Source organism: Cetorhinus maximus, chromosome 2 (assembly GCF_964194155.1).
Source record: "Cetorhinus maximus chromosome 2, sCetMax3.hap1.1, whole genome shotgun sequence".
NCBI classification, from domain to species: domain Eukaryota; kingdom Metazoa; phylum Chordata; class Chondrichthyes; order Lamniformes; family Cetorhinidae; genus Cetorhinus; species Cetorhinus maximus.
Window position 1 is genome coordinate 9,190,467 of NC_135880.1, and position 22,679 is coordinate 9,213,145.

The 22,679-nt window shown below is 45.4% G+C and overlaps 1 protein-coding gene across 1 annotated transcript in view; it reads right to left on the reverse strand.

The window, feature by feature from the left end:
• Nucleotides 1-17,463, reverse strand: part of poln (polymerase (DNA directed) nu) — a 176,045-nt gene extending 158,582 nt beyond the window's left edge. The window contains exon 1 of the mRNA XM_078557332.1: nt 17,411-17,463. Coding sequence (XP_078413458.1) covers nt 17,411-17,463 — 53 coding nt within the window. The remainder of the gene's footprint in view (nt 1-17,410) is intronic.
• Between the last annotated feature and the right edge of the window lie 5,216 nt (nt 17,464-22,679).

Here is a 22,679-nt window from a genome sequence, read left to right on the forward strand (position 1 = left end):
ATATGGGGCAACTGGAATATTGTTTGACACCCTGTTTAAGATTGAGATTTCCACTTGCCCAATACATCCCAAGTCCAAAGAGCTTCGCCACAGTTTTTCAAAGACAAGGGTAGTCCCCAAGTGTTCACTGGGCACTGCTGATGTTTATCCAAGGGAAGAATTTTCCTCCTGTTGGGGGGAAGTGGAAGAGTGGGCGAGTGCAGGCGTGCATCCGATCGGTGCCCCCACTCAGGGGCACGCCGCCATTTTACATGGGTGGGCCAATTAAGGCTCCTGCACGGGCGCGTGGAAGAGCACACTCATCTCCCTGAGGCTCAGTGCTGCCTCAGGGAGATCGGCGCCAAATTTAAAAATGGTGAAGGGGCAAAAATAAATCTTCCCTGACATGTCCCCTCATGTGACACTGTCACATGAGTTGGGACATGTCCATCACTTTTAATGAAACATTTATTAAATTTTTAAAAACCCTCATGAAACCTCATCCTGCCCTAGTCTTCAGTCATTTCTCTGAACCAGGTCCAAATTCTCCTGTTATTTCTCCATTACGTCCCTTGGTGGTAAATTTAACTTTTTGCGAGAGTGTAAGACGATTGATGGTGAATCCAGTCGACAGACTCAGATTAGAAGAAAAACTGGTAAGAAAAGGCTGTCGGAACAGTGTAAAAATCCAACTGTCCATCTGTGGGTGGTGGTGAGATTCCTCATTTGATCTGTTAAAGATTAGTTGATTGAGAATGATTGCCACAATTAGTCACTAACTCTATTGTTGTTGTATTACGCAAGCAGCAGACTGGGAGGAGGAAAACTAGATTAACCTTGATCTTTCTCGTCTAACAATTCCTATCATCATTAATGTCTTTTAGAGAAGGAAACCAGACGTCCTTACCCAGCCTGCTCTTTGCACTACACTACCGTACTCTTTAAGGACGTACAGCAAATGAGATTGAATTTGTGTTAGACATATAACATACAATAAAGCACCCTGGTGACACGATGGGCAGTCAGCTGTGGTTCAGTGGGTAGCACTCTCACCTTGAAGTCACAGGTGGGTTCAAGCCCCATTTCAAAGATTTGAACACAAGATCTAGGCTGAAACTTCAGTGCGGTACTTAAATGATACTGGTTTAACGTCTCATCTAACAGACGGTACCTCAGAGTTTGGACCAGTATCAGACTGATGGCTGAGTATCTTGCTAGGCTGCAAATCTAAGAAGGTCCATTTACCCACTGGGGTTGAAGGTAAGAGATCTTCATGGTATTATTTTGAAGATGAGAATAGGAATTTCTCTCCTGGTCAACATTTATCCATCAACTAACATCACTGAACAGGTGATAATCAATTATTTGATTATTATCACATTGCTGTTTGTGGAATCTTGCTATGTGCAAACTGGCTGCTGTTTCCCACAATGACAGCAGTGACTCCAGTTCAAACGTACCTCATTGGCTTAAAGATATCCTGAGGTTGTGAAAGGCGCAATATGAATGGAAGTCATTCTTTCTTATATGTGACTCCAGTCAACATGGTTGACTCCTAACTGCCCTCTTGGAACTGGCCTAGCAAATCATTCAATTATCTCAAACTGATACTGAGCGCTACAGGAAGGTAGCCCTCTACCACCTCCCCAGGCTAACCAGGGGAGGGCAATAAACACTGGCCTCTCCAGTGACGCCCACATCCTAAGCATGTGATTAAACTAATAAACTAAGGCAGATAGTTACCGTGGATATATTGCTGCTTGGCAATTTGAATCGGCTGAGTTGGTATTGCTTGAATGTTCTGTAAGAAAGGTAGTAAACCACAGATAAGTTCAAGAGATTTTTTTAATAACAAAGAATAGTTTTAATAGTTTCAGCTAAGTGGAAGGAAACCCCAATGGGGGTAGGAACAGGAAAAGGCCATTCACCTCTGGCCTATTCCACCATTCAATTAGATCATGGATGATCTGTAGTTTAACGCCATTAGCCTGCCTTGCTCATGTATACCTTAATTCTCTTGCCTAACAAGTATCTATCAATCTCAGTTTCAAAAGTTTCAATTGAGTGTCAGCTTCAAAAGATTTTTTGGGGGAGAGTTTTTGAGATTTTGCTCACTTTTTAAAAAAAATGTCACTTTATCGCCTGCATTGAAGACATAATCCTGGTGAATGTGAGGATTCATCTCATTTGAAGACAGATTTCCTAAGGAAATTGATAGGAAGGTGGCAAATTTGCCATGCAAACTTTGGAAATTATCTTTCTGGTCCTCTGTCGGCAAGAGACAGCTCACTTACATTAAGGCAGGAGGTTGCAGCAATATCCATGCCCTCCTGATCAGAGTGCCTCTGATTTCAGGAACTGCTAATGATGTGTCTCACCCAAATCAGCTCTCAATAAGGGAACTTCTGCTAGGGAAATGGTTAGGCTTTGACAAGCATTAAGTTAATTCAGGATATTATTGCTCTTGACTTTTTCTTGCTTTTTTCTTCAGTTGCAAGACCTAACAACGCTTTGCGAGTTCCTTTCCATCCTCTGGGTTATTGATTTCTCCTTCTCAAAGACACTGTTAGATGGTCTAGTCTGCCTAGGAGCTGGTGTACAGTGGTCACCTTCTCACTCCCTTTACCACAGTAGCAGCAGTGTGTACCATGTACAAGATGCACCGCAGCAATTCACTAAGGCTCCTTCGACAGCACCTTCAAAACCCGTGACCTCTACCACCTGGAGGGACAAGGGCAGCAGACACATGGGAACACCACCACCTGCAAGTTCCCCTCCAAGACACACACCACCCTGACTTGGAAATATACCACCATTCCTTCACTGTTGCTGGGTCAAAAATCTGGAACCCCCTTCCTAACAGCACTGTGGGTGTACCTACACCACATTGACTGCAGCGGTTAAAGAAGGCAGCTCACCACCACCTTCTCAAGGGCAATTAAGGATGGGAAATAAATGCTGGTATAGCCAACAATGCCCACATCCCATGAAAGAATAAAAAAACTACAGCACAAAAAAGGCCATTCGGCCCAACCAGTCCATGCCAGTGTTTATGTTCCACTTGAGCCTCCTCCCACCTTTTCTCATGAGGGTTCTGGACAGAGTAAATAGGGAGAAACTGTTCCCACTGGTGAAAAGATCGTGAGCAAGAGGGCGCAGGTTTTAAAAAATTAGGTTCTGGAATGCTCTGTGCAAGTGTGGTTGAGGCAGGTTCAATTGAAGCATTCAAAAGGGAATTAGACTGTTACCTGAAAAGGGAGAATGTCCAGGGGAGAAGGCTGGAGAATGGAACTAGGTGAGTTGCTCATTCGGAGATCTGGTGCAGACACAATGGCCTCCTCCTTCTGCACTGTAAAAATTCCGTGATTCTGTCATTCCGTAATTACATGATGTTCTATTCTAAGAGCTGAATATAACCTTTGCTGTTAATCAGCTGCAGATTATTTCACAGTGAATCAGCACTCACAACTACGAACAGCATCAGGAGATGAAATGTTTTGATAGAGAAAGACATTCAAAATGCTTGATTTCAGAACTGCTGTGGAACCACCTGACTGTTAATATCCTTTCCATATTGATCAATAGGACAGCTGCACGTTGTCGAGATTGAAACAATCATGTTGGGGAACGCCACCAAGTTGCCTGTTCAGCCAGAACCACTGCATTAATCATTGTTCAATCCTGAACTTTAAATGTCAGTCCATTATATATGTCCCACCCTACCATACCCCATTCCCCGTCACCCCACCCACCATCAATACTACTGAAATCATTAGCCACACCTTGAAGACCAAAGATCAATATCTCCTCACCAGCAGCCCTCCCACCACTCTTCACAAACATCAATGAATCTAATTCTCTGCACACAACTACCATCACTCCATTGCTCCCCAATCTCTGCCCACTTTGCAATCCAGCAAATTGATTTTGTGATCCCCTACATGTCTTCAAATCCCTCAAAGGCCTAATGCAATCCTATCTAGGTAATCTTCTCCAGGCCTACGTTCTAGTCTGCACCACCTTTTCCTGTTAATCCAGATCTTCCTCCACAACAGGAGACGGATCTATCAGTCAATACAGATCAGCCCTTTGGAATTCTCTTCCAAAACCACATTGAGTTGGTAACTCTCTCCCTGTCTTCAAAAGTCCACTCAAGGTCAAAGACAACCCAGCTAAACTTCTTCACTTCCTGCTTGGACTAACTTTGCCCCCGAGAGTGCTCGAAGATGTGAGGCACTCTAGAACACTGGAAATTGCATATTTGCATTTGTACCAGTTCTTCATTTCGGTGCCTTGGAACAGGTTCTGTCTTTCAGTTCAAAAATGTCCACGCTGTCCTTACTGCTGTACATCACTCGTAAAGTTCACATCTTGGCTATAGATTGCTTGCACAAGTTGTGTTTAAAGTGACCCAGTGGGTAACACTCTTGCCTCTGGGACAGAATGTTGTGTGTTCAAGTCCCACAAAATCAAGGTTGACCCTCCCAATGTGTGTTTGAGGGATTGTTGGAGATGGTGTCCTTCAATTAAGAAGTCAAACTGTTAGCCTTCCCTATGAAAGGATTCACAGCCATTATTTTGAAAAACAGAGGAGTCCTCCCCTTGTCCTGATCAATATTTATCTCAATTAACATCAGTACAAACAGATTATCTAGCCATTAACCCATTCCTGTTTGTGAGATTTTGAACTAACTGCCACGTTTCCTACATTAGAATAGTGACTGCACTTCGAAAGTAGTTCACTGGTAAAGAGCATTGGGATGTCATGAAAGGTGCTATATAAGTATCTCCTTTTTTGTAATTCTACCTGGAAATATAGTGCCATTCCTTCACTGTCGCTGGATCAAAATCCTGGAACTCTCTCCCTAACAGCACTGTGGGTGTACCTACACCAGATGAACTGCAGCAGTTCAAGAAAGTGGCTCACCTCCACCTTCTCAAGGGCAATTAGGGATGGGCAACAAATGCTGACCTTTCCAGTGACGCCAATATCCCGTGAAAGAATATATGTTAAAAATCCCATCCCCGCTTTAAGGGCAGTTTCAAGCACAAGAGCTTGAAATCCATCTTTTGCTCTCCAAAGTTACAGTGAGTTCAGTTCTCAAACACATTTAAAAATAGATGACCCTTTTTTTGGAGTTCATGTTGTGCTAGACCTAACTGCACTGGGTGTGCTAATGTGCATCTCAGAAACCATGTACTTAACTGATATGTCAGCCAATTTCACAGTCAGTTAGAATCAGTTACAGTGGCTAAATAACTAATTAAAGTTGCTCTACGAAGAATACACTGGTGTACTTTTAAAGTGTGACAGCATTTTTGGAAGTAATATTTTCATTTGGTGATGATGAAGAAATAAAGCCTTTTTGATAATTTTCTCTCCTTAAGAGCAGATTCTTTGGGGTTTCATGAGGACTGTGTTTACCATGTCCCTTGTCAAAATGGCCATCCTCCATGAATAAGCCTAATCAGTGACGGTCGATAACTGGCAATTAGATTTGAGGGATCATTACAGTCGAGCCTAAGGCTGTCCTCACCTGATGTCTACTTTCCATCATAAACAACTGAATAGAAATGAGGAGCAGAAACCCAGGCTGCCTTTCAGCTTCCCTGGGCAATGAAGCCACTTATAGTGGCCCTATCTCTCCCATAGCAAAGGTCAGCTAACTCATCACAGGATGGGTATTGAACACACAGGATCTGGTCTGTATGCTCCAACTCTGGCACATCTTCAAATTTTTTTAAATTTGTTCATGTTGCTGGCTAGGCTGTCTGGAGTATGTAGTAGGCCAGACCCAGGCAAAGATGGCAGATTTCCTTCCCTAAACTAAAGGGCATTAGTGAACCAGATAGGTTTTACAACCATTAGATTTTTAATTCCAGATTTGTTTTTTAATTGAATTCAAATTCCACCATTTGCCATGGCAGGATTCAAACCTGGGTCCCCAGACCCTAGGTCTCTGGGTTACCTGTCCAGTGACAATACCACTAGGCCATCACTTCCCACATGATCAGTGGTCACCAAGCCATCAGTTTGTCCACTCTGAAATCCCCTCCCTAAACTTCTCCACCTCTCTCTCCTCCTATTAGACGCTGCTTAAAATCTACCTCTGACCACATTTTGGTCAACTGTGCTAATGTCTCCATACATGGCTTGGTGTTATATTTAGTTTGATAACATTCCTGGGAAGCACTTTGGAACATTTCACTAGATAAAATTAGCGATATAAATGCAAGTTGTTATTGTTGTTGCTGTGTGTCTCACTGTTACGGCAGGCAGTGCCTTTACACAGGAGTGCTAGGGCTGTGGTTAAGATGCTACACTAGCGCCAGAGATGCTCGATGACCTAAGGGGAATTTTCGAGCCTTGGAATTGGCAAGCTATGACCAATGCTCACAAGCAGTTTGTGCCAATGACAGAGGGGCTAGGGGAAGGAAAGGGCAGGAAATTTAGTGACTCTTCTGTGTCTCCCAGCCAGAAGGCAGATGTTGGAGAGGTTGAGGCAACCACAGGAGGATAACACAGGAAGGAATCTGCAGCGAGTGGGAAGGTATTTATTCCTGCTGCCCCCACAAAGAGACTTAGCTTCTCATCTTTTTGTGAGCAGCCTGCAGCAGCCTTTTAAGAGTTTCTAGTCAGGCTTCTATATGCCTCACGCCACTAGTCGGAGAATAGCTCAGGTAGAAGGTATGGGGACGTGAATAAAGAACAAAGAACAAAGAAAAGTACAGCACAGGAACAGGCCCTTCGGCCCTCCAAACCTGCACCAATCATATTGCCCGTTAACTAAAACATTTTGCACTTCCAGGGTTCATATCCCTCTATTCCCATCCTATTCATGTATTTGTCAAGCTGCCTCTTAAACACCACTATCGTACCTGCTTCCACCACCTCCTCTGGCAGCGAATTCCAGACACTCACTACCCTCTATGTAAAAAAACTTGCCTCGCACATCTCCTCTATAGTTTTCTCCTCTCACCTTAAATCTATGTACCCTAGTAATTGACTCTTCCACCCTGGGAAAAAGCTTCTATCTACTCTGTCCATGCCACTCATAATTTTGTAAACTTCTATCAAGTCGCCCCTCAATCTCCGTCGCTCTAGAGAGAACAATCCGAGTTTCTCCAACCTCTCCTCATAGCTAATAACCTCCAGACCAGGCAGCAGCCTGGTAAACCTCCTCTGCACCCTCTCCAACGCCTCCATATCCTTCTGGTAATGTGGCGACCAGAATTGCACGCAATATTCCAAGTGTGGCCTAACCAAGGTTCCATACAGCTGCAGCATGACTTCCCAGCTTTTATACTCAATACCCCTGCTGATGAAGGCAAGCATGCCATATGCCTTCCTGACTACCTTATCCACCTGCGTTGCCACTTTCAGTGACCTGTGGACCTGTACACCCAGATCCCTCTGCACGTAAGGGTTCTGCCATTTACTGTATAATTCCTACCTGTATTAGACCTTCCAAAATGCATTACCTCGCATTTGTCCGGATTTAACTCCATCTGCCATTTCTCCACCCAAGTCTCCAACCGAACTATATCCCGTTGTATCCTTTGACAATCCTCTTCACTATCTGCAACTCCTCCAACCTTAGTGTTGTCTGCAAACTTACTAATTAGCCCAGTTACATTTTCCTCCAAATCATTTATGTATACTACAAACAGCAAAGGTCCCAGCACTGATCCCTGCAGAACTCCACTAGTCACAGCTCTCCATTCAGAAAAGCACCCTTCCACTGCTACCCTCTGTCTTCTATGACCAAGCCAATTCTGTATCCATCTTGCCAGCTCACCTCTGATCCCGTGCGACTTTACCTTCTGTACTAGTCTGCCATGAGGGACCTTGTCAAAGGCCTTACTGAAATCCATGTAGATAACATCCACTGCCCTTCCATCGTCGATCATCTTTGTCACTTCCTCGAAAAACTCGATCAAGTTAGTGAGACACGACCTCCCCTTCACAAAACCATGCTACCTCTCACTAATACGCCCATTTGCTTCCAAATGGTAGTAAATCCTGTCACAAAGAATCTTCTCCAATAATTTCCCTACCACTGACGTAAGGCTCACCGGCCTGTAATTTCCTGGATTATCCCTGCTACCCTTCTTAAATAATGGAACAACATTGGCCATTCTCCAGTCCTCTGGGACCTCACCCGTAGCCAGTGAGGATACAAAGATTTCTGTCAAGGCCCCAGCAATCTCCTCCCTTGCCTCCCTCAGTACTCTGGGGTACATCCCTTCTGGCCCTGGGGACTTATCTACCTTAATATTCTTCAAGGCGCCTAACACCTCCTCTTTATTGATCTCAACATGATCCAGGCTATCTACACACTCTTCCCTAGACAAATCGACCGCTAAGTCCTTCTCTTTGGTGAATACTGATGAGAAGTATTCAGTTAGTATCTCTCCCATTTCTTCTGGCTCCACACGCAGATTCCCACCTCTGTCCCTGAGTGGGCCTACCCTTTCCCTGGCTACCCTCTTGCTTTTTACATATGTATAAAAGGCCTTGGGATTTTCCTTAATCCTGGTTGCCAATGACTTTTCATGGCCCCTTTTAGCCCTCCTGATTCCTTGCTTAAGTTTCTTCCTACTTTCTTTATATTCTCCACGGGTTTCATCTGTTCCCAGCCTTCTGGCCCTTACGAATGCTTCCTTTTCTTTTTGACTAATCTCATAACATCCTTCGTTATCCAAGGATCCTGAAACTTGCCATACTTATCCTTCATCCTAGCAGGAACATGCCGGTCCTGAATTCTTATCAACTGACGTTTGAAAGCCTCCCACATGTCAGTTGTTGATTTGCCCTCAAACACCCACCTCCAGTCTAGATTCCTGCCTAATATTGTTATAATTAGCCTTCCCCCAATTAAGCACTTTAACTCGAGGACTCCTGTTATCCTTATCCACCAGTACCTTGAAACCTACTGAATTATGGTCACTTTTCCCGAAATGCTCCCCTACTGAAACTTCAACCACCTGGCCGGGTTCATTCCCTAATACCAGGTCCAGTATTGCCCCTTCCCTAGTTGGACTATCTACATATTGTCTCAGGAAGCCCTCCTGGATGCACCTTACAAATTCTGCACCATCCAAACCCCTAGCACTAAGTGATTCCCATTCAATATAGGGAAAGTTAAAATCACCCACCACAACAACCCTATTGCTTTTACATCTTTCCAAAATCTGCCTACATAACTGTTCCTCAATCACCCATCGGCAATTGGGAGGCCTATAGTAAACCCCCAACATTGTGACTGCACCCTTCCTATTCCGGAGCTCTACCGAAGGATTCCTGATTCCCACCACGGGAAATACTCCATATTGCCTCGCTGCATGAGCCCACCGAGTTGTCCTCCTGTCGTACAGCTGTGATATTCTCCTTAACCAGCAGTGCAACTCCCCCACCTCTTCTACATCCCTCTCTATCCCGCCTGAAACATCTAAATCCTGGAACGTTTATCTGCCAATCCTGTCCATCCTTCAACCAAGTCTCTGTAATAGCAATAACATCATAGTCCCAAGTACTAATCCAAGCTCTAAGCTCATCTGCCTTGCCTGTTATACTTCTCACATTGAAACAAATGCATTTCAGACCCCCAGTCCCACTGCGTTCAGTAATTTCTCCCTGCCTGCTCTTCCTCTTAGTCCTATTGGCCATATTCACTAGTTCCCAGTCATTTATTTCACCTGCTGACCTATTGCTCTGGTTCCCACCCCCCTGCCATACTAGTTTAAACCCTCCCGAGTGACACTAGCAAACCTCGCAGCCAGGATATTGGTGCCCCTCCAGTTTAGATGCAACCCGTCCTTCTTGTACAGGTCCCACCAGCCCCGGAAGAGATCCCAATGATCCAGATATCGGACACCCTCCCTCCTACACCATCTGTTCAGCCACGTGTTTAGCTGCACTATCTTACTATTTCTAGCCTCACTGGCACATGGCACGGGGAGTAATCCTGAGATTACAAGCCTAGAGGTCCTGTTTTTTAACTTTCTGCCTAACTCCCTGAACTCCCGCTGCAGGACCTCGTCACTCTTCCTGCCTATGGTGTTCGAAAGAGCAGCATTTTGAGGAGGGGGTGGATGTGGCATGGTGGAGAAGTTACTCTTGAGTTCAGGGCTATGTTGGTGTTGTGGGAGGTTACAGGGGTAGAATGGTTGAAAGCAATGATCACTGAGGGAGCAGCATTGGTAATATCCTTGGCGAAGTCTGTGGGCTAGGCTATAGCGCGTTGTCAACTAACTGAGAGCAGAGCAGACACAGGATCCCTGATTTACAGAGAATCTAGAAATAAAACAAGGACAAATTAGCAAACAACATTGCTATGAATTAAAATAAGCATTTTAAATACCTGCAGAATGGCATATGAGTAGCACAGCATTAACTGGGAAACCATACCTGCAATAATCTACATGGTAAATTCTACTTAATGACTATAATTATAACTGTTACAATGTTATAATGCTTGAAGGACAACTCCACCCTAATTATAAGTAAGGTAAGATGATTAATCATTGCTTTAGATGTCATAGGGGTGGCGTAGTGGTATTGTCACTGGATTGGCAATGCATTCAACCCAGACTAATCTGGGTGGGCTCAAATCCTGCCATGGCAAAGAGTGAAATTTGAATTCAATAAACATCTAGGGTAAAGTTTTTAGCTTGGCAGACGGGCGCACTGGAGTGTAAAATGATGCGCGTTGACGTCGGGAATTAAAAGGCCTGTTAAGGCCATTAAGAAGATAATTGAATGAAATTTTTCACTGGCGAAAAGACCAAGTGGCCTTTGGATTTTTTAGGGAACCTCCTCCTAGGGCGGGATGAGGTTCCCAAAAGCAAGTAAAAATAAAGTGAAAAATTTAAAATTTAATTGATAACATCTCCCTGCTCACGTGACACTGGTGTTTCATTACATTTTTCATTTCTTTATTTTTCTTCTGAAGATTCTTCATCTCCCTGAGGCAGGGTCTGTGCCTCAGGGTGACTATGAAGCCCGCACTTGCATGCCTGCGCAAAGTTAGCGCTCGCCCCCTCTCGCACTCCCTTGCACAGGCAGCGGTGAGCGCTGCCGCTCACGTTTCACACTGGGCGGGCCTTAATTGGCCTGCCGGTGTAAAATCACCTTCCGGCCCTGATCGCAGGCAGCTTCCCGACCACCCCCCCACTGAGCCCGCCCGACAAGGGCTAAATTCTGCCCCCAGAATTAAAAAAGCCTAATGACCATGAAACCATCTGCCTCCCTTTGGGGAAGGAAATCTGTCGTCCTTACCTGGTCTGGCCTACATCTGACTCCACAGCAATGTGGTTGATTCTTAAATGCCCTCTGAACAAGGGCAATTAGGGATGGGCAATGAATACTGGCCCAGCCAGCGTACGCGCACATCCCTAATGAATTAATTTTTTTAAAACTCTGCTGAGGTTCTGCTAGCATATAGCTGAGCAAAGCTGCTGATAGCTCGCCACTTTCACATTTACACTGATTATTCATTGGTATCACTTACAAAGCTCCCTCTAAGTTGCATACCTGTGCTGCAATTATGAAGGTGAAGTGCATCCTTTAAGGTACTGCATGTGTGGGGCTGTGCAAAACAATTTAAAGGTAATAAAGCCTGTAGTAAACAGGCTGTGTGCGGCAAAGAAAATTTAAAGGGCTGCTTCTAAAGATGCTGTGATGGCTCGAGCAGGGAAGCAACACACAGTTGTCCATTCGGAGCTCTCTCAGCTGCCAACTGAGGCAATGTTTGCTGTCCTTCACTGGGATTTCAGGTGACCAGCTTCACACAAGAGTTAGGGCCAACTGCAGGAGGCCTGTGTAAGGGTGCGATCCATACAATGACCAGTGTGTTCCTCACCCTCTCACTGCCCCTACAGTGACCAATGTGTTCCCCTCTCTCTCTTTCTCTCACCGCACCGACAGTGACCAGTGTGTTCCTCTCTCTCTCACTGTCCCTACAGTGACCAATGTGTTCCCCTCTCTCTCTTTCTCTCACTGTCCCTACAGTGACCAATGTGTTCCCCTCTCTCTCTCTCTCTCTGTCTCTACAATGACCAGTGTGTTCCTCTCTCTCTCACTGTCCCTACAGTGACCAATGTGTTCCCCTCTCTCTCTTTCTCTCACTGTCCCTACAGTGACTAATGTGTTCCCCTCTCTCTCTCTCTCACTGTCCCTACAGTGACCAGTGTGTTCCTCTCTCTCTCTCACTGTCCCTACAGTGACCAGTGTGTTCTTCTCTCTCTCTCACTATCCCTAGTGACCTCCCTGTTCCTTTCTCTCACTGTCCCGACAGTGATCAATGTGTTCCCCTCTCTCTCTTTCTCTCACTGTCCCGACAGTGATCAATGTGTTCCCCTCTCTCTCTCTCTCACTGTCCCTACAGTGACCAGTGTGTTCCTCACTCTCTCACTGTCCCTACAGTGACCAGTGTGTTCCTCTCTCTCTCACTGTCCCTACAGTGACCAGTGTGTTCCTCTCTCTCTCACTGTCCCTACAGTGACCAGTGTGTTCCCCACTCTCTCACTGTCCCTACAGTGACCAGTGTGTTCCTCTCTCTCTCACTGTCCCTACAGTGACCAGTGTGTTCCTCTCTCTCTCACTGTCCCTACAGTGACCAGTGTGTTCCCCTCTCTCTATCACTGTCCCTACAGTGATCAGTGTGTTCCTCTCTCTCTCTCTCACTGTCCCTACAGTGACCAGTGTGTTCCTCTCTCTCTCACTGTCCCTACAGTGACCAGTGTGTTCCCCTCTCTCTCTCACTGTCCTTACAATGATCAGTGTGTTCCTCTCTCTCTCACTGCCCCTACAATGATCAGTGTGTTCCTCTCTCTCACTGTCCTTACAATGATCAGTGTGTTCCTCTCTCTCTCACTGCCCCTACAATGATCAGTGTGTTCCTCTCTCTCACTGCCCCTACAGTGAGCAGTGTGTTCCCCTCTCTCTCTCTCTCTCTGACTGACCCTACAATGACCAGTGTGTTCCTGTCTCCCTCTCTCACTGTCCCTACAGTGACCAATGTGTTCCTCTCCCTCTCTCTTTCTCTCTCTCTTTCTCACTGCCCCTTTAGTGACCTAAATCCCTGCCATATCACACATATAAGTTCAGGCCTAACTTAGAAGCTCTGAGGCTTTCTGATATTGTCAAGCAAACTAGCATCTTCTGTGTATCGTTAATAAGAGCATGAGAAATTGTGGACTGAGCAAAAGCTCAATTCACTCATCCATGTACTGTTGAAGACCCATTTAATCTCCTGAGTAAATGTCCAGAAAACACTTTACAGTTCAGAAAGAAATTGAGTGAATTGCCAGAGCCTCTACGAGAACTGACATCCCACATTACTCCTTGACTGTCTTCTCTGGTCTCTTGCAAGGCTGCAGCAGCTCAGCATCCAGAATGATGCGCTCAGCACTCCTTCTGTACGTCAACTTTTTCTGAACTACATATCCACTCAGCTCTTCTGCAGAGATCACAGTTTCAGTGGCAGCTTACTTTGAGATATCAGGGGAAGTTTTTTCCTCCCCATTTATTCTGGGAAACACTCAGTTCACCTGGGCACAGTGAGGCAGGCATGAGGGGGCAGATTCCTTAGGTCAGGTCTCTGATTCCCGTGACAATCAGAACGCCCTAAAAATGTTGGCATAATGTCAGGACGTGGAGGACAAAGTACAGAGATTCCAAACCTCTTAACTCACTCTCTCCCGAGTGTGGCCAAGCAGGAGAGACACGTTCAACGTATTTTTTCCTTATATGCATTCACAAGATGTGGGCATTACCAGCAAGACCAGCATTTGTGGCCCATTCCTAATTGCTCTTTATCACAGAATCACACAGTGCAGAAGAGGCCCTTCGGCCCATCGAGTCTGCACTGACAAGTGAGAGACACCTGATCTACCTACCTAATCCCATTTACCAGCACTTGGCCCATAGCCTTGAATGTTATGACGTGCCAAGTGCTCATCCAGGTACTTTTTAAAGGATGTGAGGCAACCCGCCTCCACCACCCTCCCAGGCAGTGCAGTCCAGACCGTCACCACCCTCTGGGTAAAAAAGTTTTTCCTCATATCCCCCCTAAACCTCCTGCCCCTCACCTTGAACTTATGCCCCCTTGTGACTGACTCTTCAACTAAGGGGAACAGCTGCTCCCTATCCACCCTGACCATGCCCCTCATAACCTTGTACACCTCGATCAGGTCGATCCTCAGTCTTCTCTGGTCCAACGAAAACAACCTACGTCTATACAACCTCTCTTCATAACTTAAATGTTTCATCCCAGGCAACATCCTGGTGAATCTCCTCTGCACCCCCTCCAGTGCAATCACATCCTTCCTATAATGTGGCGACTGGAACTGCACACAGTACTCCAGCTGTGGCCTCACCAAGGTTCTATACAACTCCAACATGACCTCCCTACTTTTGTAATCTATGCCTCGATTGATAAAGGCAAGTGTCCCATATGCCTTTTTGACCACACCACAAACATGCCCCTCTGCCTTCAGAGATCTATGGACACACACGCCAAGGTCCCTTTGTTCCTCAGGACTTCCTAGTGTCATGCCGTTCATTGAATACTTCCAAAATGTATCACCTCACATTTTTCAGGGTTAAATTCCATCTGCCACTTATCTGCCCATCTGACCATCCCATCTATATCTTCCTGTAGCCCAAGACACTCACCCTCACTGTTAACCACCCAGCCAATCTTTGTGTCATCCGTAAACTTACTAATCCTACCACCCACATAATCATCTATGTCATTTATATAAATGACAAATAATAGGGGACCCAGCACAGATCCCTGTGGTACGCCACTGGACACTGGCTTCCAGTCACTAATGCATCCATCTGTCATCACCCTCTGTCTCCTACAACTAAGCCAATTTTGAATCCACCTTATCAAATTACCCTGTATCCCTTGTGCATTTGCCTTCTTTATAAGTGTCCCATGTGGGACCTTGGCAAAGGCTTTGCTGAAATCCATATAAACTACATCAACTGCACTACCCTCATCTACATGCCTGGTCACCTCCTCAAAAAATTCAATCAAATGTGTTAGGCATGAACTCCCTCTGACAAAGCCATGCTGATTATCCCTGATCAAAACAAAAACAAAAACAGAAATACCTGGAAAAACTCAGCAGGTCTGGCAGCATCGGTAGAGAAGAGCACAGTTGACGTTTCGAATCCTCATGACCCTTCAACAGAACTCACCCCTTTCCTATTTTTACTTAGTTCTGTTGTTTTTCCAGGTATTTCTGTTTTTGTTTTTGTTTTGGATTTCCAGCATCCGCAGTTCTTTGCTTTTATCCCTGATCAAACCTTGCCTCTTCAAGTGGAGATAGATTCTCTCCTTCAGAATTTTCTCTAATAGTTTCCCTACCACTGATGTGAGACTCACTGGCCTGTAGTTCCCTGGCTTATCTCTACAACCCTTCTTAAATAGCGGAACCACATTAGCTGTTCTCCAGTCCTCTGACACCTCCCCCATGGCCAGAGGGGAATTAAAAATTTGGGTCAGAGCCCCTGCGATCTCCTCCCTTGCCTCCCTTAGCAGTCTGGGACACAAATCATCCGAACCTAAAGATTTGTCCACTTATAAGCCTGCCAACACCTCCAATACCTTGTCACTCCCTATATCAATTTGCTTAAGAACCTCACAGTCTCTCCCCCTGTGTTCGATACCTTCATCCTCATTCTCGTGGGTGAAGATGGATGTGAAGTATTCATTCAACACTCTACCGATGTCCTCTAGCTCCACCCATAGATTGCCCCCTTGGTCCCTAATGGGCCCTACTCTTTCCCTGGTTATCCTCTTCCCATTGATATACTTATAGAATATCTTGGGATTTTCCCTACTTTTACCGGCCAGAGCTTTCTCATATCCCCTCTTTGCTCTCCTAATTGCTTTCTTAAGCTCCACCCTGCACTTTCTGTACTCCACTAATGCCTCCACTGATCTGCTTCCCTTGTATCTGCTAAAAGCCTCTCTTTTCCTTCTCATTGTAACCTGAATATCTCTGGTCATCCATGGTTCTCTGGGCTTGTTACTCCTTCCTATCACCCTAGAGGGAACATGTTGAGTCTGTACCCTCCCCACTTCCTTTTTGAACGCCCCCAACTGCTCCTCTGTAGATTTCCCCACAAGTAGCTGTCCCCAGTCTACCTTGGCCAGATCCTGCCTTATTTTACTAAAATCCACTCTCCCCCAATCCAAAACAATTTTTTGCAACTTGTCTATTTCTTTGTCCATAACAAATTTAAACTGTACCATGTTGTAGTCGCTATCACTAAAATGCTGAATGACTTTAGCTGAATGGTTTGCTCGGCCATTTCAGAGGGCAAGTTAAGAGTCCCATTGTTGTGGGTCTGGAGCCACATGTAGGCCAGACCAGGTAAGGATGACAGATTTCCTTCCCTAATGGACATTAGTAAACGAGATGGGTTTTTACAACAATGAATGATAATTTCATGTCACCATTACTGGGGCTAGCTTTATATTCCAGATTTATTGACTGAATTCAAATGGTGGGGTTTGAACTCGTGTTCCCAGAGCAATAGCCTGGGCCTCTAGATTACCAGTCCAATGACACCCCCCCTCCACCCCCCCGCCCTTAACTGACACTCAGGCCTCTGCCAGGACTCTAGGCTGGACAACTGCACAATCCTGAACTGTTTCAAAAGGCTAAGTAACAGGAGACTTGTAATGACCAGTAATAAACGGGTATAAAAGCAGAAAACACTGAAGGCACTTTGCATTTCAGGCAGCATCTGTGGAGCGAGAAACGCTTCAAATTGATGACTTTTAAACAGAACTGCAAAGTATTAGGGCTTTAAGGGTTTATAAGCCAGTAGAAAGCCTGCAACAAAAGGAGCATGGGATGACAGGGCTGTCCTGTGATGAGATGCTTAGTAAACTGGGCCTATATTCTCTGGGCCTGAATTTTACACTCCCCTGCTCCCCCTCACCAGTGGCTTTTTTTTAGGCGGGGGGAGCATGAAATTGCAGGGACGGGATTCCCTCCGGGTTTCCGCCCAGTCCATACTCGCAGCGATTTTACGCTGGGGCGGGCAGTGCCTTGGCCAGGGAGCCCGTCCTCGCCCCAGTTGAGGCGCTTAAGCGGCCAATCAATGGCCACTTGAGGACCGTTTCCTGCCCAGCCTCCATTTTTAAGGTGGAGGGCAGATTGAAGCTCCATGGGGGAAGCACAAAATGAATCCAAGTTAGATCTGGGGTGGGGGCGCCACACCTCCAACAGGAGCTGCCTTCTGACATGGGCATCCCCCCCCACCACCACCGAAGGCCTCGTGACCTCCGGACCTCCCTCCCCACGTCATGCCTCTCCACCCCACCCCCGGAACACCGATTGCACCCCTCATGAACTGCCAGGACTTCCCTACCCTCTATGCATTGGGACCCCTGACACTTACCTTTCCCTTGGGTCCCCAGACTTGGTTTCAGGTCTCCTGGTGCAGTTCTTCATCTGGGCACTGCAGCTTTTGCAGATTGGCTGGCAGCTCTCTAAGATGGGACTTCCTCCCGACTGTGGGACAGAAGTCCCGCCTAATGCCAATCAATGCTCTTTAGAGCGTAAAATGACTGTTCCCCGCCGACTCTTTGGATGGTGGGAGGCGAGTCCCTGCCATCTTAAAAATTCAGGCCCTGGCATTTAGAAGAATGAAGGATGATCTAATTGAAATATACAAGATTCTGAAGGGCTTGGCAGGGTAGACACTGAGAGATTGTTCCTGCTGACTGGGGATACTAGAACTCTTGGGCACAGTTTCAGCATAAGGGGCTGATCATTTAGGACTAAGGTGAGAAGGGTTGTGAATCCAATTGGAAGTCTCTACCCCAGAGGGTTGAGGATGTTCCATTGTTGAGTATATTCAAGGTTGAGATAGGCAGGTTTTTGATCCCTCAAGGAATCTAGGAATTTATGCAGCAAGCAGGAAAATGGAGTTGAGGCAGAGGATCAGTCATGATCATGTTGAATGGCAGAGCAAGCTCGAGGGGTAGTATGGTCTACTCCTGCTCCTATATCTTATGTTCTTATGGGACAGACAGAGAACAAAATGGAAAGGTGAGTCATAGGGTGGAGGGCAGGAATGATTAAAAGATGGTGCAAGGTAAAAGGGGGTAATAATGTGGCAAGGGAAGAAACAAAAAATGGGTCTAGAGGAGGTGAAAATGGTTAGTGGGGGAATGGTTAAGAATTAAAGTTGTAATAAGGGGGCATGCACTGACGATTAACACTGGAAGAAGGAAAAAGGGGAAGCCTGAAGATATTTTTCCATGTAGTTATGAGAACATGGAATGTTTTAACACAAATGGTGGCTGAGGCAGAGACCCTGGCATATGGATTATAAAAGTCAATTGACTTTTGGCCGCTCTCCAAATTTCCCCATCCCGCCTACGGTGATGCCCGCCGCTAACGGGGCCAGAAAAGCCCGGCCATAATTTAAAAGAGAATTGGAAAAGTTACTTGAATAGGAAGAATGTAAAAAAGATGTGAGGAAATGAGTAAGTAGCTCATCTGAAGAGCTAGCACCGGTATTATGGGCAAAATGGCCTCCTTCTATGCTTTAATTCCAAGGCTTCTATAACCATGACCAATTTTCCACTCACTAATGTGACACTTGGTCGCCTGGATTACAATCAGCTACTGGGCACAAAGCAAGGATTTCTTCCACAACACCTTCTGAGCCCATGACCTCCACCACCTAGAAGGACAAGGGCAGCAAATGCAGAGAAGATCGCCACCTGCAAGTTTCCCTCAAAGTCTCACACCATCTTGACTTAGAACTATAATGCCGTTCCTGGGTCAAAGTCCTGGAACTCCCTCTCTAACAGCACTGTGGATGTACACATAGACTGCAGCGGTTCAAGAAGGCAGTTCTCCGCCACCATCTCAAGGGCAACGAAGGATAGGCAATAAATGCTGGTTTTGCTAGCAACACCCACATCCAAGAATTAGTGTGTTTCAAATCTCCAATAGTATCAGTTTGACCTCATCTATCAAAGGGAGTTGGGAATTAGCAAATAACCTTGCGATATCCAGCTTTAAAATCTTGCAAATATTTTTGTATACCTTCTGATGGAAATATTTTGAATGCTGGGTGTGAACTTTAATGCTCAACGGGAAAGATTCTGACATAATGGGTTTTGCTTGTCTTCAGTAACTGCCATGGAAACGACTCCCTGCAGCTCACTTTATTTATTTTAATCTATTCTCTATTATGAAGCTTTGTAGGGTTTGCCATATGCAACAACAGCTTGCATTTATATATCGACTTCCACGTAATAAAACACCCAAGGGAATTTACACGAGTGTTAGCAAACATAATTCTACTGCATCAAAGACACATAACAAGATATTAGGTCAGGTGGACAAAAGCCTGATCGAAGAGGTAGCTTTTAAAGACTCTCTTAAAGGAGGAGGGAGAGGTGATGTTTAGGAAGGGAATCCCAGAGGTTATGGCCTGAGACCTTCGAGTGCGTGGCCATATTTGGAGCAATTAAAATGGGGAATACTGAAGAGGCTAGAATTGGAGGGGTGCAGGTATCCTGGAGGGTTACAGGGGTTGGGAGAAATTACAGAGATAGGGAGATAATGGGTTATGAACGTAAGGATGAGAATTTTTAAATTGAGAGGTTCTGGAACAGGAAACAATGCAAGTCACTGAAGGCAAAGGCTATGGGCCCTGACAATATTCTGGCAATAGTACTGAAGACTTGTGCTCCAGAACTTGCAGCACCCCTAGCCAAACTGTTCCAGTACAGCTACAACAGTGGCATCTACCCGGCTATATGGAAAGTTGCCCAGATAGGTCCTGTACACAAAAGGCAGGACAAATCCAACCCGGCCAATTACCGCCCCATCAGTCTACTCTTGATCATCAGTAAACTAATGGAAGGGGTCATCAACAGTGCTATCAAGTGCTACTTGCTTAGCAATAACCTGCTCACTGACACCCAGTTTGAGTTCTGCCAGGGTCACTCAGCTCCTGACCCCATTGCAGCCTTGATTCAAATTTGGACAAAAGAGATGAACTCCCGAGGTGAGATGAGAGTGACTGTCCTTGACATTAAGGCTGCATTTGACTGAGTGTAGGATCAAGGAGCCCTAGCAAAATAGTTATCAATGGGAATCAGGGGGGAAACTCTGCTGGTTGGAGCCATACCTAGCACAAAGGGAGATGGTTGTGGTTGTTGGAGGTCAGTCATCTCAACCAGGACATCACTGCAGGAGTTCCTCAGGGTAGTGTTCTAAGCACAACCATCTTCAGCTGCTTCATTTTCCTTCTATCATAAGGTCAGAAATAGGGATGTTCGCTGATGATTGCACAATGTTCAGCACCATTCACGACTCCTCAGATACTGAAGCAGTCCATGTCCAAATGCAGCAAGACCTGGACAATATCCAGGCTTGGGCTGATAAGTGACAAGTAACATTCGTGCCACACAAGTATCAGGCAATGACAATCTCCAACAAGAGAGAATCTAACCATCGTACCTTGATATTCACTAGCATTACCATCACTGAATCCTCCACTATCAATATCCTGGGGGTTGCCATTGACCAGAAACTGAAGTGGACTAGCCATATCAATACTGTGGCTACAAGAGCAGGTCAGAGGCTAGGAATCCTGTGACAAGTAATTCACCTCCTAACCCCTTCAAAGCCTGTCCATCATCTACAAGGCACAAGTCAGGAGTGTGATGGAATACTTCCCACTTGCCTGGATGAGTGCAGCTCCAACAACACTCAAGAAGCTTGACAGCTTCCAGAACAAAGCAGCCTGCTTGATTGGCACCACATCCACAAACATTCACTCCCCCCACCACCGACGCACAGTAGCAGCAGTGCGTACCATCTACAAGATGCACTGCTAGAATTCACCAAGTCTCCTTGAACAGCACCTTCCAAACCTACAACCGCTACCATCTAGAAGGACAAGGGCAGCAGATACATGGGAACATCACCACCTGGAAGTTCCCCTCCAAGCCACTCACCACCCTGACTTGGAAATATATCGCCATTCTTTCACTGTCGCTGGGTCAAAATCCTGGAACTCCCTTCCTAACAGCACTATGGGTGTACCTACACCACATGGAGCACAGCGGTTCAAGAAGGCAGCTCACCACTACCACCTTCTCAAAAGCAACTAGGGATGGGTAATAAATGCTGGCCTAGCCAGCAAAGATCACATCCCGTGAATGAATAAAAAAAACAATCTCTCAGCAACTCAGGCGTCTGTGTTGACACAGGATTATGGTGATTGACAAAAGAACCAGAGATGGCATGAGGATTTTTTCATGCACTGAGTTGTTTGATCAAATGAAAGCGTGATGGAGCAGATTTAATAATAATTCTCAGAAGAGAACTGGATAAATACTTGAAAGAAACAGATTTATAGCATTATGAGGAAAGAGTAGTGGAGTGGGATTAATTGGATAGCTCTACCAATGAGCCAGTACAGGCACGATGGACTGAATGGCCTCCTTTTGTGCTGCATCATTCTACGATTCTATGAATTAATCAGCAGCTGCTTTTCACATGAGTCAATCTGGTTTGTGTGCAATCTACACAAATGCTATTGTTCCTCGCACAATGGGCTGAAAGCCCTCTTTCTGCACTATGTGATTCCAAAATCTAATGGAATCTTGAGCTCAAGTTTATCAATCAGTACCTCTGATATAAAAACTAATTCGGGTGACTCTCTGCACTGAAAATAATCGTTCTGAAATGAGCCTCCTCTTCAGAATTTCCTACTCCGCCCCCGTTAAAAATAACCTTTTTTGCACACTTTTACCAAATGCAAAGTAGCTTCTCTATTCCATTTTAACAGACCAAAGCTGCGCGGTGCACTGTAACCACTTTTGTCAATGAGGATTATGTCTTGCTATAAACAAAGAGTGCTGGTCCCTTCTGACTAAGCAGAAACTACAAAGTGAAGCAACCTCCTCCCGGGGAGCTGAATGTCGCAGCTAATAAGACAACATTTTGAGCTAGATTTATTTTTGCAGTTGATGCGAGTCCATTGCAGCTTAAAGAAACAACAGAGCGTAGCTCAATCTTTTCTTTTTAAAAAAAAAAGCTTATTTAGTTTTGGAAAGAGCTTTTGTGATCTCATAATCTTGGTTACCATGGGCACAATCGTTCGTGACGTCCAATTTGCAAGATTATAGGAAGGAAGATCAGTGGGTCCAATACAGAGAAGGCCATTATCCATTCAGTGCATATACTCGGAGCCTCTCACTGAATGTTAATGATGCTTGTGGCGGTATCGTTGCATTTGTTTTCCAACCTGGCTTCCCTGCACCACAGGAATAGCAACAGCACGGAGAAGGAGAGAGATAAATGATTTACATGACTGATGTAAATTAGCTAACAATCTCTATTTTAGTTAAGGCAACCCCTTTGGAATAAAATGTAAAACATCATCCCAGCCTTTCTTTGTGCAGTCCACAAGTTCTTAAACAAACCAGGAGTAGTGGGGGGGGGGTGGATGTTGGGGGCATAGAGAGATGTGTGAGGTCATCAGGTTTGTGTCTAGCCAATACCATACATCTGTGTTTCTCTCTATTTGCTGGTTTGCTCCTATGCTATTTCTGTTGCTGTAAAATAATACAAATCGTTTCTACAGGGATAGCAGTGTGTCCCTTTAGTTCTTTTTCAGAGTTAGGATGGGTGAT